This window comes from Bufo gargarizans, chromosome 9 (genome assembly GCF_014858855.1).
Source record: "Bufo gargarizans isolate SCDJY-AF-19 chromosome 9, ASM1485885v1, whole genome shotgun sequence".
Taxonomy (NCBI): domain Eukaryota; kingdom Metazoa; phylum Chordata; class Amphibia; order Anura; family Bufonidae; genus Bufo; species Bufo gargarizans.
This window is the reverse complement of record NC_058088.1, coordinates 165,895,779-165,910,447: the sequence shown is the minus strand read 5'-3', so window position 1 is coordinate 165,910,447 and position 14,669 is coordinate 165,895,779. Positions and strand designations below refer to the sequence as shown.

Sequence of the window (14,669 nt, the reverse complement as noted above, 5' to 3'; positions counted from 1 at the left end):
GCCATTTTTTACAGATTTTGATTTCAAACTACTTCGCACGCATATGGGCCCCTAAAATACCAGGGCAGTATAACTACCCCACAAGTGACCCCATTTTGGAAAGAAGACACCCCAAGGTATTTCATGATGGGCATAGTGAGTTCATGGAAGTTTTTATTTTTTGTCACAAGTTAGTGGAATATGAGACTTTGTAAGGAAAAAAAAAAAAAATCATCATTTTCCGCTAACTTGTGACAAAAAAAAATTATATGAACTCGCCATGCCCCTCATTGAATACCTTGGGGTGTCTTCTTTCCAAAATGGGGTCACATGTGAGGTATTTATACTGCCCTGGCATTTTAGGGGCCCTAAAGCGTGAGAAGAAGTCTGGGATCCAAATGTCTAAAAATGCCCTCCTAAAAGGAATGTGGGCCCCTTTGCACATCTAGGCTGCAAAAAAGTGTCACACATGTGGTATCGCCGTACTCAGGAGAAGTTGCGGAATGTGTTTTGGGGTGTGAATTTACATATACCCATGCTGGGTGAGATAAATATCTCGGCAAAAGACAACTTTTCCCATTTTTTTATACAAAGTTGGCATTTGACCAAGATATTTATCTCACCCAGCATGGGTATATGCAAAAATATACAGACGTGGACAAAATTGTTGGTACCCTTTGGTCAATGAAAGAAAAAGTCACAATGGTCACAGAAATAACTTTAATCTGACAAAAGTAATAATAAATTAAAATTCTATAAATGTTAACCAATGAAAGTCAGACATTGTTTTTCAACCATGCTTCAACAGAATTATGTAAAAAAATAAACTCATGAAACAGGCATGGACAAAAATGATGGTACCCCTAACTTAATATTTTGTTGCGCAACCTTTTGAGGCAATCACTGCAATCAAACGCTTCCTGTAACTGTCAATGAGACATCTGCACCTCTCAGCAGGTATTTTGGCCCACTCCTCATGAGCAAACTGCTCCAGTTGTGTCCGGTTTGAAGGGTGCCTTTTCCAGACTGCATGTTTCAGCTCCTTCCAAAGATGCTCAATAGGATTGAGGTCAGGGCTCATAGAAGGCCACTTTAGAATAGTCCAATTTTTTCCTCTTAGCCATTCTTGGGTGTTTTTAGCGGTGTGTTTTGGGTCATTGTCCTGTTGCAAGACCCATGACCTGCGACTGAGACCAAGCTTTCTGACACTGGCTAGTACATTTCTCTCTAGAATTCCTTGATAGTCTTGAGATTTCATTGTACCCTGCACAGATTCAAGACACCCTGTGCCAGACGCAGCAAAGCAGCCCCAGAACATAACAGAGCCTCCTCCATGTTTCACAGTAGGGACAGTGTTCTTTTCTTGATATGCTTCATTTTTTCGTCTGTGAACATACAGCTGATGTGCCTTGGCAAAAACTTCGATTTTTGTCTCATCTGTCCACAGGACATTCTCCCAGAAGCTTTGTGGCTTGTCAACATGTAGTTTGGCATATTCCAGTCTTGCTTTTTTATGATTCGTTTTCAACAATGGTGTCCTCCTTGGTCGTCTCCCATGTAGTCCACTTTGGCTCAAACAACGACGGATGGTGCGATCTGACACTGATGTTCCTTGAGCATGAAGTTCACCTTGAATCTCTTTAGAAGTCTTTCTAGGCTCTTTTGTTACCATTCGGATTATCCGTCTCTTAGATTTGTCATCAATTTTCCTCCTGCGGCCACGTCCAGGGAGGTTGGCTACAGTCCCATGGATCTTAAACTTATGAATAATATGTGCAACTGTACTCACAGGAACATCTAGTTGCTTGGAGATGGTCTTATAGCCTTTACCTTTAACATGCTTGTCTATAATTTTCTTTCTGATCTCTTGAGACAGCTCTTTCCTTTGCTTCCTCTGGTCCATGTCGAGTGTGGTACACACCATATCACCAAACAACACAGTGATTACCTGGAGCCATATATATAGGCCCAATGGCTGATTACAAGGTTGTAGACACCTGTGATGCTAATTAGTGGACACACCTTGAATTAACATGTCCCTTTGGTCACATTATGTTCTGTGTTTTCTAGGGGTACCATCATTTTTGTCCATGCCTGTTTCATGAGTTTATTTTTTTACATAATTCTGTTGAAGCATGGTTGAAAAACAATGTCTGACTTTCATTGGTTAACATTTATAGAATTTTAATTTATTATTACTTTTGTCAGATTAAAGTTATTTCTGTGACCATTGTGACTTTTTCTTTCATTGACCAAAGGGTACCAACAATTTTGTCCACGTCTGTACCCCAAAACACATTCCCCAACTTCTCCTGAGTACGGCGATACCACATGTGTGACACTTTTTTGCAGCCTAGGTGGGCAAAGGGGCCCACATTCCAAAGAGCACCTTTTGGATTTCACAGGCCATTTTTTACAGATTTTGATTTCAAACTACTTCGCACGCATTTAGGCCCCTAAAATGCCAGGGCAGTATAACTACCCCACAAGTGACCCCATTTTGGAAAGAAGACACCCCAAGGTATTCCATGAGGGGCATGGTAAGTACCTCGAATTTTTTTTTTGTCACAATTTGTCACAAGTTAGCAGAAAATGATGATGATTTATTTTTATTTTTTTCTTACAAAGTCTTATATTCCACTAACTTTTGACAAAAAATAAAAAAATCCATGAACTCACTATGCCCATCACGAAATACCTTGGGGTGTCTTCTTTACAAAATGGGGTCACTTGTGGGGTAGTTATACTGCCCTGGCATTTTAGGGGCCCAAATGCGTGCAAAGTAGTTTGAAATCAAAATGTGTAAAAAATGGCCTGTGAAATCCAAAAGGTACTCTTTGGAATGTGGGCCCCTTTGCCCACCTAGGCTGCAAAAAAGTGTCACACATGTGGTATCGCCGTACTCAGGAGAGGTTGGGGAATGTGTTTTGAGGTGTCATTTTACATATACCCATGCTGGGTGAGATAAATATCTCGGCAAAAGACAACTTTTCCCATTTTTTTAAACAAAGTTGGCATTTGACCAAGATATTTATCTCACCCAGCATGGGTATATGCAAAAATATACCCCAAAACACATTCCCCAACTTCTCCTGAGTACGGCGATACCACATGTGTGACACTTTTTTGCAGCCTAGGTGGGCAAAGGGGCCCACATTCCAAAGAGCACCTTTTGGATTTCACAGGCCATTTCTTACAGATTTTGATTTCAAACTACTTTGCACGCATTTGGGCCCCTAAAATGCCAGGGCAGTATAACTACCCCACAAGTGACCCAATTTTGGAAAGAAGACACCCCAAGGTATTTCATGATGGGCATAGTGAGTTCATGGAAGTTTTTATTTTTTGTCACAAGTTAGTGGAATATGAGACTTTGTAAGGAAAAAAAAAATCATCATTTTCCGCTAACTTGTGACAAAAAATAAAAAGTTCTATGAACTCACTATGCCCATCAGCAAATACCTTAGGGTGTCTACTTTCCGAAATGGGGTCATTTGTGGGGGGTTTCTACTGTCTGGGCATTGTAGAACCTCAGGAAACATGACAGGTGCTCAGAAAGTCAGAGCTGCTTCAAAAAGCGGAAATTCACATTTGTAAACGCTAGAACTTTTACCCAAACCATATTTTTTTACCCAAACACTTTTTTTTTATCAAAGACATGTAGAACAATAAATTTAGAGAAAAATTTATATATAGATGTTGTTTATTTTGAAAAATTTAGCAACTGAAATTTTTTTATTTTTTTTGCAAAAATTTCGTTACATTTTGATTAATAACAGAAAAAGTAAAAATGTCAGCAGCAATGAAATACCACCAAATGAAAGCTCTATTAGTGAGAAGAAAAGGAGGTAAAATTCATTTGGGTGGTAAGTTGCATGACCGAGCAATAAATGGTGAAAGTAGTGTAGTGCAGAATTGTAGAATTGTAAAAAGTGGTCTTGTCATTAAGGGTGTTTAAGCTAGGGGAGCTGAGGTGGTTAAAAGATAGTAAATAATATGGATAATAATAAATAATGTTAAAAGAATTATATGAGAAGGAAACGGAAGGTGACTTACTTCACCAGGGAGGGAGATATAGGATAAGCAAAATAAGCGCCGGGATCGCTTGTCAGGTAGTATAAACTTTCCTCCACGTCCCAAATGATGGTAGTCAGGGTTCCAAATGGATTTGTTGCACAAATAAATAAAAGCTCAACGCGTTTCGGGGTATCTTCCCCTTTCTCAAGCGCAATATGAGTTAAGAACACATAACATAAAGTGCATGTTGCCAGGAATATATATAAGTATCTTAATTAGACAATCAAAAAACTATTTACCAAGAGTTTTGGCGGGGACCTGAAGTGGGCGGAGCGTCACCTCCGATCCTCTCATCCCCCCAGTCATCCAAAATACATGATCCAATTATGTATGGTGCTTAAGTCTGTATTTTAATGGTTTATAAAGCGCCTAACAGGGTTCTTATAGCCTGAGATACTCCATCAGGCTTAGATCGCTCCCGATGCGTTCCACTGTGGAACGCAAACACCCTGGTGAGAAGGCAGAGTCACAGGCGGATGTGTGCTATGCGCTCCACTAATGGAACGCATGAACAGGAGGAGTCAAAGTGAAGGTGCCGGCCGGAGGTGGGGCCGACTGGAAATACTGTATGGAGCGCACCAAGGGGCGGGGCGCTCGGCAGAGCAGGGAGGAACAGACGTCTGTGCGTTCCAGGCTGGAGCGCAGAGGCATCAGATGAAGTCAAACCCGAATGTGAATAAAAGATGGAGAGTTCATGGGGACTATAGGCATTTAGAGATGAGCGCACATGGAGTCCTTATGTTAAATAGGAGGCCAAATATGTATAAATAAAGGTCCAGATATGTATAAAAGGACAAATGACATGGTTGCTGTACCAAAGAATATTATAAGATATTATAATGGAAAAGGGTGTAATAAGTAGTCTGAGGTATTCACATGTGGAATATTCCTGGGAAGTTAGATCGTGGGTGAAGGTTATATGGGTATAGTTACAATATAATAAATAATAATTATTAAGAAAGACTATAATTAAAATTAAAAAAGAAATAAAAAAATATATAAAAAATTTAATATATGGATAATGTATGGATATATATATATATATATATATATATATATATATACAGTACAGACCAAACATTTGGACACACCTTCTCATTCAAAGAGTTTTCTTTATTTTCATGACTATGAAAATTGTAGATTCACACTGAAGGCATCAAAACTATGAATTAACACATGTGGAATTATATACATAACAATAAAGTGTGAAACAACTGAAAATATGTCATATTCTAGGTTCTTCAAAGTAACCACCTTTTGCTTTGATTACTGCTTTGCACACTCTTGGCATTCTCTTGATGAGCTTCAAGAGGTAGTCAACTGAAATGGTCTTCCAACAGTCTTGAAGGGGCTCCCAGAGATGCTTAGCACTTGTTGGCCCTTTTGCCTGCACTCTGCGGTCCAGCTCACCCCAAACCATCTCGATTGGGTTCAGGTCTGGTGACTGTGGAGGCCAGGTCATCTGGCGCAGCACCCCATCACTCTCCTTCATGGTCAAATAGCCCTTACACAGCCTGGAGGTGTGTTTGGGGTCATTGTCCTGTTGAAAAATAAATGATGGTCCACCTAAACGCAAACCGGATGGAATAGCATGCCGCTGCAAGATGCTGTGGTAGCCATGTTGGTTCAGTATGCCTTCAATTTAGAATAAATCCCCAACAGTGTCACCAGCAAAGCACCCCCACACCATCCCACCTCCTCCTCCATGCTTCACTGTGGGAACCAGGCATGTAGAGTCCATCCGTTCACCTTTTCTGCGTCGCACAAAGACACGGTGGTTGGAACCAAAGATCTCAAATTTGGACTCATCAGACCTAAGCACAGCTTTCCACTGGTCTAATGTCCATTCCTTGTGTTCTTTAGTCTCTTCTGCTTGTTGCCTGTCCTTAGCAGTGGTTTCCTAGCAGATATTCTACCATGAAGGCCTGATTCACACAGTCTCCTCTTAACAGTTGTTCTAGAGATGTGTCTGCTGCTAGAACTCTGTGTGGCATTGACCTGGTCTCTAATCTGAGCTGCTGTTAACCATCTGAGGCTGGTGACTCGGATGAACTTATCCTCTGCAGCCAATGGCGGATCCAGAGCCTGGTCTCGGGAGGGGCACTTTCAGATTATTTTCTGTCCGCCGCCACAAAACAATGGTGCTTATAGAACAGACTCCACAGTGTAGGCTTTATGTGTATAACAAACATATTTTACATGAAAACTTACAGTTACTTGGCTTGGCCTTTGGGGATCTCGGACGGAGCTGATGTTCTGTTTTATCCTAATGAGAAAGATTTCATAATAAGGATTTGGAGAAGGGGCAGAGGGATAGCAGAGCAGGGAAAGGCTGGTGCTGCTACTAGGGGGTTATACCATGTGGGAGTAATAAAGCCCACCATAATGCCCCCCCCCCCCCAGTAGTAATAATTCTCCTTATAATGTGACAGTGCAAAAAATACCCCCTTGTAATACCCCCAGTTGAGCTAATGTCCCCATAGTGCCCCCATAATGTGCCAGTATAAAATACCCCTATATAGTGCCCATAGTAAATGACCCCATAGTGCTCCACACCCTCCTTCCTCCTAGTGCCCCCCATAATGTACCAGTATAAAATGCTCCAGTAGATGCCCTCAGTGTCCCCCATAATTTGCAAGTATAAAATACCCCTTCTTAGTGCCCCCCGTAGATGACCCCATAGTACTCCTCTCCCCCTTCCACATAGTACCCACCATAATGTGTCCCAGTATAAAATTGTACTGTACAGAGAGCCCATATAAAATACCCCTTCTTTGTGGCCTCAGTAGATACCCCTATAGTGCCCCCAATCATGTGCCAGTATTAACAGCCCCCCCTGCCAGTAATAAAAGCCCCCTATGCCAGTAATAGAAGCCCCCAGTAATAACAGCCCCCAGTAATAAGAGCCCCTCTGTGCCAGTAATAACAGCCCCCAGTAATAAGAGCCCCTCTGTGTCAGTAATAACAGCCCCCAGTAATAAGAGCCCCTCTGTGCCAGTAATAACAGCCCCCAGTAATAAGAGCCCCTCTGTGCCAGTAATAACAGCCCCCAGTAATAACAGCCCCCATTTGCCAGTAATAACAGCCCCAAGTAATAACAGCCCCCCTTTGCCAGTAATAACAGCCCCCAGTAATAACAGCCCCCCTTTGCCAGTAATAACAACCCCTGCCAGTACTAACAGCCCCCTTTTGCCAGTAATAACAGCCCCCCGCCAGTAATAACAGCCCCCAGGTGCCAGTAATAACAGCCCCCCCTTTGCCAGTAATAACAGCCCCCCTTTGCCAGTAATAACAGCCCCCCTTTGCCAGTAATAACAGCCCCCCGCCAGTAAAAGTATTGTATATAATAAAATAAAAAAACCACATACTTACCTCCATGTCAGTGATGCGATGCAGGCCTCTTCTGGCCTGTGTCCCACGCTGTATGGCTCAGGCGGCGCGATGACGTCGTCGCGCCGCCTGAGCTGGCCTCTGATAGGCTGCAGGCACTAGGCCGGCAGCCTATCAGAGGAAGGGAAAGGGACACGCCTCTCCCTCCCCTACCGCAGCACAGGCAGGCATCTGTATCGCTGTCCTGAGGACATCTCCCTGTGCCCAGCCGCCGCTGCCCGCCGCCAGCTCGGGGGGGGGGGCAATTGCCCCGTTGCCCCCCCCTGGATCCGCCACTGTCTGCAGCAGAGGTGGCTCTTGGTCTTCCTTTCCTGGGGCGGTCCGCATGTGAGCCAGTTTCTTTGTAGCGCTTGATGGTTTTTGTGACTGCACTTGGGGACACTTTCAAAGTTATCCCAATTTTTCGGACTGACTGACCTTCATTTCTTAAAGTAATGATGGCCACTCGTTTTTATTTACTTAGCTGCTTTTTTCTTGCCATAATACAAATTCTAACAGTCTATTCAGTAGGACTATCAGCTGTGTATCCACCTGACTTCTCCACAACGCAACTGATGGTCCCAACCCCATTTATAAGGCAAGAAATCCCACTTATTAAACCTTACAGGGCACACATGTGAAGTGAAAACCATTTCAGGTGACTACCTCTTGAAGCTCATCAAGAGAATGCCAAGAGTGTGCAAAGCAGTAATCAAAGCAAAAGGTGGCTACTTTGAAGAACCTAGAATATGACATATTTTCAGTTGTTTCACACTTTTTTGTTATGTATATAATTCCACATGTGTTAATTCATAGTGTTGATGCCTTCAGTGTGAATCTACAATTTTCATAGTCATGGAAATAAAGAAAACTCTTTGAATGAGAAGGTGTGTCCAAACTTTTCGTCTGTACTGTATATGGATGAAAGAACACATTATAGGCACAGTGGCGCTGGTAAAAAGAGATGAAACTGATAACCAATCAAATTTACCAAGTGTCACTGAGCACAGTGTCATGGAAAGTAAGATAAATAAAGAGAGTGAGAAAAAAAAAATCAAAAATTTCATAGTGTTCATTAATAATTATTATGTTCTAGACATTCGTTAAGGCCGAGGGGGGTAAGGAAATTAAAACTGAAAATCCAATACATTTCTTTGCGGCACAGTAGTGAAAAGGAGTTGGGGACCCATTCAATAGGGGTCAGCTTCAAAAGGGATGCATAGCCGGAGTGGGTTTCTGCAAAGTGTCTGGATACACAATGTTTTATATATTTTTTAGTGATATTAGAGCGGTGGGAATTTATCCGGTCCCTCAAGTTCTGAGTTGTCCGGCCCACATATTGAAGTTTGCAGGGGCATTCGAGCATATATACTACATTGGATGTGCCGCAATCCATGTAGCTCCGAAGTGTGATTTTTTCTTTTGCGGCACTGATCTCAACTTCCTGCAGCCCGTCACTAATTATTAAACAACCCCTGCTCTTGGTCCTTACAGTAGTGATCGTATCGGTGGATACACTGAGTTTGGGGCATGATGGGGCCATCATCTCTTTTAGTGACTTTGCTCTACGAAAAGTTAAATTTGGTTGGTTGGCCACTACTCTGCCCAAGATGGGGTCCTTCTGTAGGATGGACCAATGACGATTTAATATTTCCCTGATTTTGTGGTGTGCTGAATTGTACCGAGTTATGAAGTCATATTTATATTTATTCTCATCTTCTGTTTGTGGCGTTGCAGACAAGTTATTACTTTTGGATTGTTTATTCGTAGTTATCAGACAGTCGGCTTGATTTTCTTTTTCTATTTTTTTGAGTGAATCCTCGATTAGGCCTTTTGGATAGCCCTTTTCAAAAAATCTGGTCTTAAGGGTTTCCAGCTGTTTCTGCATCACCTGGTTGTTAGAACAGTCCCTTCTTATCCTTCGCATCTGTCCGTACGGGATGTTTCATTTCCATTTGTGGTAATGGAAACTTTTATAATCGAGGTAGCTATTAGCATCAACTGTTTTAAAATGTGTATGTGTTTCGATTTGGTTGTCCTGTATCGTTAGCTTCAGATCTAAGAATGTGGCATGATTAGCGTCTACATGGGCAGTGAAGGCCAGATTCCAATTGTTGGAATTAAGGTTAAAAATGTATTGGTCTAAAATATTACGTTCACCTTTCCAAATAAAAATGATGTCATCAATAAAACGTCTATAGAACAATATATTAGGATGTTGTAAGAGGCCAATTGTGTCTTCAAAGGCCCCCCCACAAATTTGCATAGGATGGGGCAAATTTTGTCTCCGTCGCCGTGCCTCGTTGTTGAATGTAAAATGTGTTATCGTATTTAAAATAATTACGGCCGGCACCTTCGCTTTGACTCCTCCTGTTCATGCGTTCCACATCTGCCTGTGACTCCGCCTTCTCACTAGGTTGGTTGCGTTCCACAGTGGAACGCATCGGGAGAGATTTAAGCCTGATGGAGTATTTCAGGCTATAAGAACCCTGTTAGGCGCTTTATAAACCATTAAAATACAGACTTAAGCACCATACATAATTGGATCATGTATTTTGGATGACTGGGGGGATGAGAGGTGACGCTCTGCCCACTTCCGATCCCCGACAAAACTCTTGGTAAATTGTTTTTTGATTGTCTATTTAAGATACCTATATATATTCCTGACAACATGCACTTTATGTTATGTGTTCTTAACCCATATTGCTCTTGAGAAAGGGGAAGATACCCCGAAACGCGTTGAGCTTTTATTTATTTGTGCAATAAAAACTCTCCATTTGGAACCCTGACTACCATCATTTGGGACGTGGAGGAAAGTTCATACTACCTGACAAGCGATCTCAGCGGGGAAGGAGCAGGTATAGGTGTATTTTGCTTATCCTATATCTCCCTCCCTGGTGAAGTAAGTCACCTTCCGTTTCCTTCTCATATAATTCTTTTAACATTATTTATTATTATCCATATTATTTACTATCTTTTAAATACCCGCACAGTGATACGTGTGTCGCCATATATCGATACTGTGAATTTGAATCACTATAACAAAATATAAAGAGACACAGTGATGTATAGGCTTACCATACACTGAGACTGGGAAATAGAACCACTGACTATTTATACACAGTGATATATATGTCTCTGCAATATATCGATACTGTGAAGCAGAAGCACAAATCCAACTAGCAAAGTAGTAACCTTCCATAGACTTACTACACCGCCACCTTTTTTAAAAATACTTTATCGCCATATTATCTTGCAGTGCACTGACATACATTGCTTTAGGCTGCTGCCTCAGTGAATACCCACCAAACCACCTACATCCCACCCCTAACACTCCGTCACTTTTAAATAGTCCTCCTGGCGCTCCAGAGAATATTTTACCTCCTTCCCTTTTTACTGCGTATAACCCCTCCCTCTTTTTTTCTCTTCTTCTTTAACACCAGATGAGTGTACATGACAGGTACGTGACCAGTAGATTACAGTGTATAAGACAGGTAGATGAGTGTACATGACAGGTACGTGACCAGTAGATTACAGTGTATAAGACAGGTAGATGAGTGTACATGACAGGTACGTGACCGGTAGATTACAGTGTATAAGACAGGTAGATGAGTGTACATTACAGGTACGTGACCGGTAGATTACAGTGTATAAGACAGGTAGATGAGTGTACATGACAGGTACGTGACCGGTAGATTACAATGTATAAGACAGGTAGATGAGTGTACATGACAGGTACGTGACCGGTAGATTACAGTGTATATGACAGGTAGATGAGTGTACATGACAGGTACGTGACCGGTAGATTACAGTGTATATGACAGGTAGATGACAATCGCTGGAATATCACAATCTGACTTCTATTATATTCTAAGGAGAAGCAAGACATACAAGAGTTGCTGCACGACTGGACCAATCGGGTCTCCAGAATACTCCACCACTGGACGGCCTTAGGAGTGTGCAACCTGTGCAGTTGTACAGGGAGCATTAGCCACCCCTACTGAAGGGAGCACCAAAGACGGCATGGCACCCAAGACTTGTAACCACCACATAGATGACTTTCTCAATAGAGCTGTTTGGTCACTGCATTACATGACCACCCTGCAGTGGTTTTACATGAGCATTGCATGGTGTTATTACATAAGCACTTTATAGCAGTATTACATAAGCTACGTATGTGGCATTAGGCAGCATACGGCGATACTATTTAGGACTTGTACTGTATATTATATTCATAATGCAGCAGTTCTGACCTGGAATGCGTAATCGTTAATGACAGAGATTACATTTTTAAAGAGGAGTTTGCTGGTTAAAGTAAATCCGTGAAAGACAATAGGCTCATCCTCATCTCCATCCCAGCAGTCAATCTCCAGACAACGGCATCCCCTCATGAGAGCGCTAAGTGTGAAGAAAGAGATTATGAGTGAAATAGTTTGTGACCCCCTTAGTTATGAGCAATGCAAACACACACACCTCTACTCATTTATAGGAGCATACTATGGATGGGGTAGGTGACCACTTGGACACATGTAATCTTCCAATATAAAACTCTGTGATCCCAGCTGTTGCAGCAGGATGTTAGCTGTATGTTACACCTTATATCTGCTGCTCATACCATGGGCACGACTAGCGAGCATGCACTACTCCATACTAGACCTGCTCCCCATGCCATATTATACTGCATTGTGTTATATCTGGTACAGGGCCTGAGGGGCGGAGCATAACACAGGGGTTAAAAAAGCATCAAAAAGAGAAGCCGCCTCCGTGTCATGCTCCGCCCCCTCAGACCCTGTACCAGGTATAACACAATGTATTGGGTTTGCCTAGAGTATTCCTTTAAACCCCTCCTCCGTGTGAATAGTACAGCATGGGTTGACTGGTAGTTCTCAGAACATTGTGCAAGACCCTGAAAGGCCGATCTACTTTGGACAGTTCCCTTACATTCATAGGATCTCATGCAGCCTTGCTGCTTAGACCCCCAGTAATCACTTGTAATCTAGATGGAGCTGTCAGTAAGTATCCAGTGTCCCTGCAGCGCCTCCAAAGATTAAAGGGAACCTGTCACCCAAAAATCGCCTATTAAGCTGTTTACAGTACCTTATAGTGCTGTATAGTCGTTTCCTGATCCACTTTTTGTTAGTTTTGCAGCATGTATGCTCAGTCAGAAATCGATGTTATATTCAGCTGCTGCCCCGTGCTTCAAGTCAGGCTTGAAGTCACGGGGGCAGCGGCCTCGGCGTCTTACATGGCCCTCTCCCCGCCCCCTGCCTCTGTGACTGACAGCCGAAATCCGATTCCGGGACCGCGCTCAACGGCCGCATGCGCAGTAAAGGGCGGCAGGAGCGCGGTCCCGGCTGCCGCGCGTACTACGCGCCGTCTTACTTTCGCCGCACTGCGCATGCGCCCGACATCCTGTATCAAACGCGCCCGCGCCCGCGCCCGGCATCTGGGCGCGGGCGCGTTTGATACAGGATGTCGGGCGCATGCGCAGTACGGCGAAAGTAAGACGGCGCGTAGTACGCGCGGCAGCCGGGACCGCGCTCCTGCCGCCCTTTACTGCGCATGCGGCCGTTGAGCGCGGTCCCGGAATCGGATTTTGGCTGTCAGTCACAGAGGCAGGGGGCGGGGAGAGGGCCATGTAAGACGCCGAGGCCGCTGCCCCCGTGACTTCAAGCCTGACTTGAAGCACGGGGCAGCAGCTGAATATAACATCGATTTCTGACTGAGCATACATGCTGCAAAACTAACAAAAAGTGGATCAGGAAACGACTATACAGCACTATAAGGTACTGTAAACAGCTTAATAGGCGATTTTTGGGTGACAGGTTCCCTTTAAACTAAACATTACACCAAAATGATTAGACTGCATGAATGTGCCAGGTCCTCCAGAGAGTTAGATGCACTTTGTAGTAATTCTCCTCTCTGGGTAGGATATGAGGCTCCAGAACTTCTTTCCAACCTCTATAACCTCAACTCCCCCCCCCCCCCCCCTTGTTATATATCCCCCCATATTATAAGCTTTTTCTTACCTTCTATATGCAAATAGGTGACTCTGGCCCACAAGCTGGTCAGACATCAGATAGGTGTTGTGGGACGTGGATATATAGTAATTTGTCAGCGGCTGGTTCATGTCCTGATACACCTGTTGGTGCTCCCTCCGCAGGATGAAGTTATCTTCACTATTCATGAACCTGACAAACCCTTCAATTGTCATGTAGTTCTCTCTGCGGGCTGAAAGAGATATCAGGGACACATACCTCCTAAATTTTTGGACGGTCAGAGAGGGACACTTATGGTTCATTGTGTGAAAGATCCATTTTTCCTGCATATTTATATATTTTTAATAGTTTTCTTAGTGCACAATAATGCAAATATCTGAATATAGAAATCTCTAAAATCCAAATTGCATCAAATAATGAAATAATACAAGACAAGCTCTAATATACAGATAGGAACCAGATAAACACTTTCTGGATCAATATTGTACGTGTTATAATGCAATTCTATACCTCAGGTCAAAACAGAGGGACATTTAAAGAGCAAAGTGCAACAGAGGGACTTGGGTGGAAAATAGTGACTATCCCTCCAAAGAGGTCTGGGGTCAACGTATTTCATAGGAATGGTGCCATTTCCACAGTTATGTCCTGGTCATAGATTCAACTTCAGGACTCATGGATAAAACTCTGTATAATAAACCTGTCTTCAACCATACAGCTCTAATGTACAAAAGGTGCACGGCTCCTGGGCCCGCTGCAATACCATGTCACTTTGGATTATCTGGTGATTTCAGGAAGTTATCCGCAATGTAGGCTAACCTATATGAGCCCACACTTCCTGATATTTCGTATTTACCACCTTCTAGACATTATCCCTCAGGTCTGCCGCAAGGGGTTGAAAATCCAGAGATCACTTGTACCTTCTAGCATCAGCTCATGTTTCCCAATAAGTTGTCTGACTGTATCTTCATGTGTATCAGGTTCGCACAGGTCTTTTCGGATGAAGTCAAGAAGTTTTTCTGAGGAGAGGGCTCTCTGGTCCTTGGAGAGTCTGTTAAACAGATGCAGCAGCTCTGGACGGTAGACCAATGTCTTGTAGATGGATTTAAAGCCTGCTAAGTGGATGAGGCCAGTTCTGTCAGGATCCTGCTCCTATATGAAGACAAGGGAAACAAAATGGATAAACAAAGTGAGGAGGCATATATCCAATATAAGTTCCTTCTAAGACAAACCATGACCCTGGTGCAG

General features: G+C 43.0%; 1 protein-coding gene across 1 annotated transcript in view; it reads right to left on the bottom strand.

Moving 5' to 3' along the window:
• Positions 1-14,669, bottom strand: part of LOC122919832 (1-phosphatidylinositol 4,5-bisphosphate phosphodiesterase zeta-1-like) — a 138,991-nt gene that overhangs the window by 91,379 nt on the left and 32,943 nt on the right. The window contains exons 2-4 of the mRNA XM_044269022.1: positions 14,342-14,573; positions 13,455-13,656; positions 11,679-11,823 (exon numbers count right to left, since the gene is read on the bottom strand). Coding sequence (XP_044124957.1) covers positions 11,679-11,823; positions 13,455-13,656; positions 14,342-14,573 — 579 coding nt within the window. The remainder of the gene's footprint in view (positions 1-11,678; positions 11,824-13,454; positions 13,657-14,341; positions 14,574-14,669) is intronic.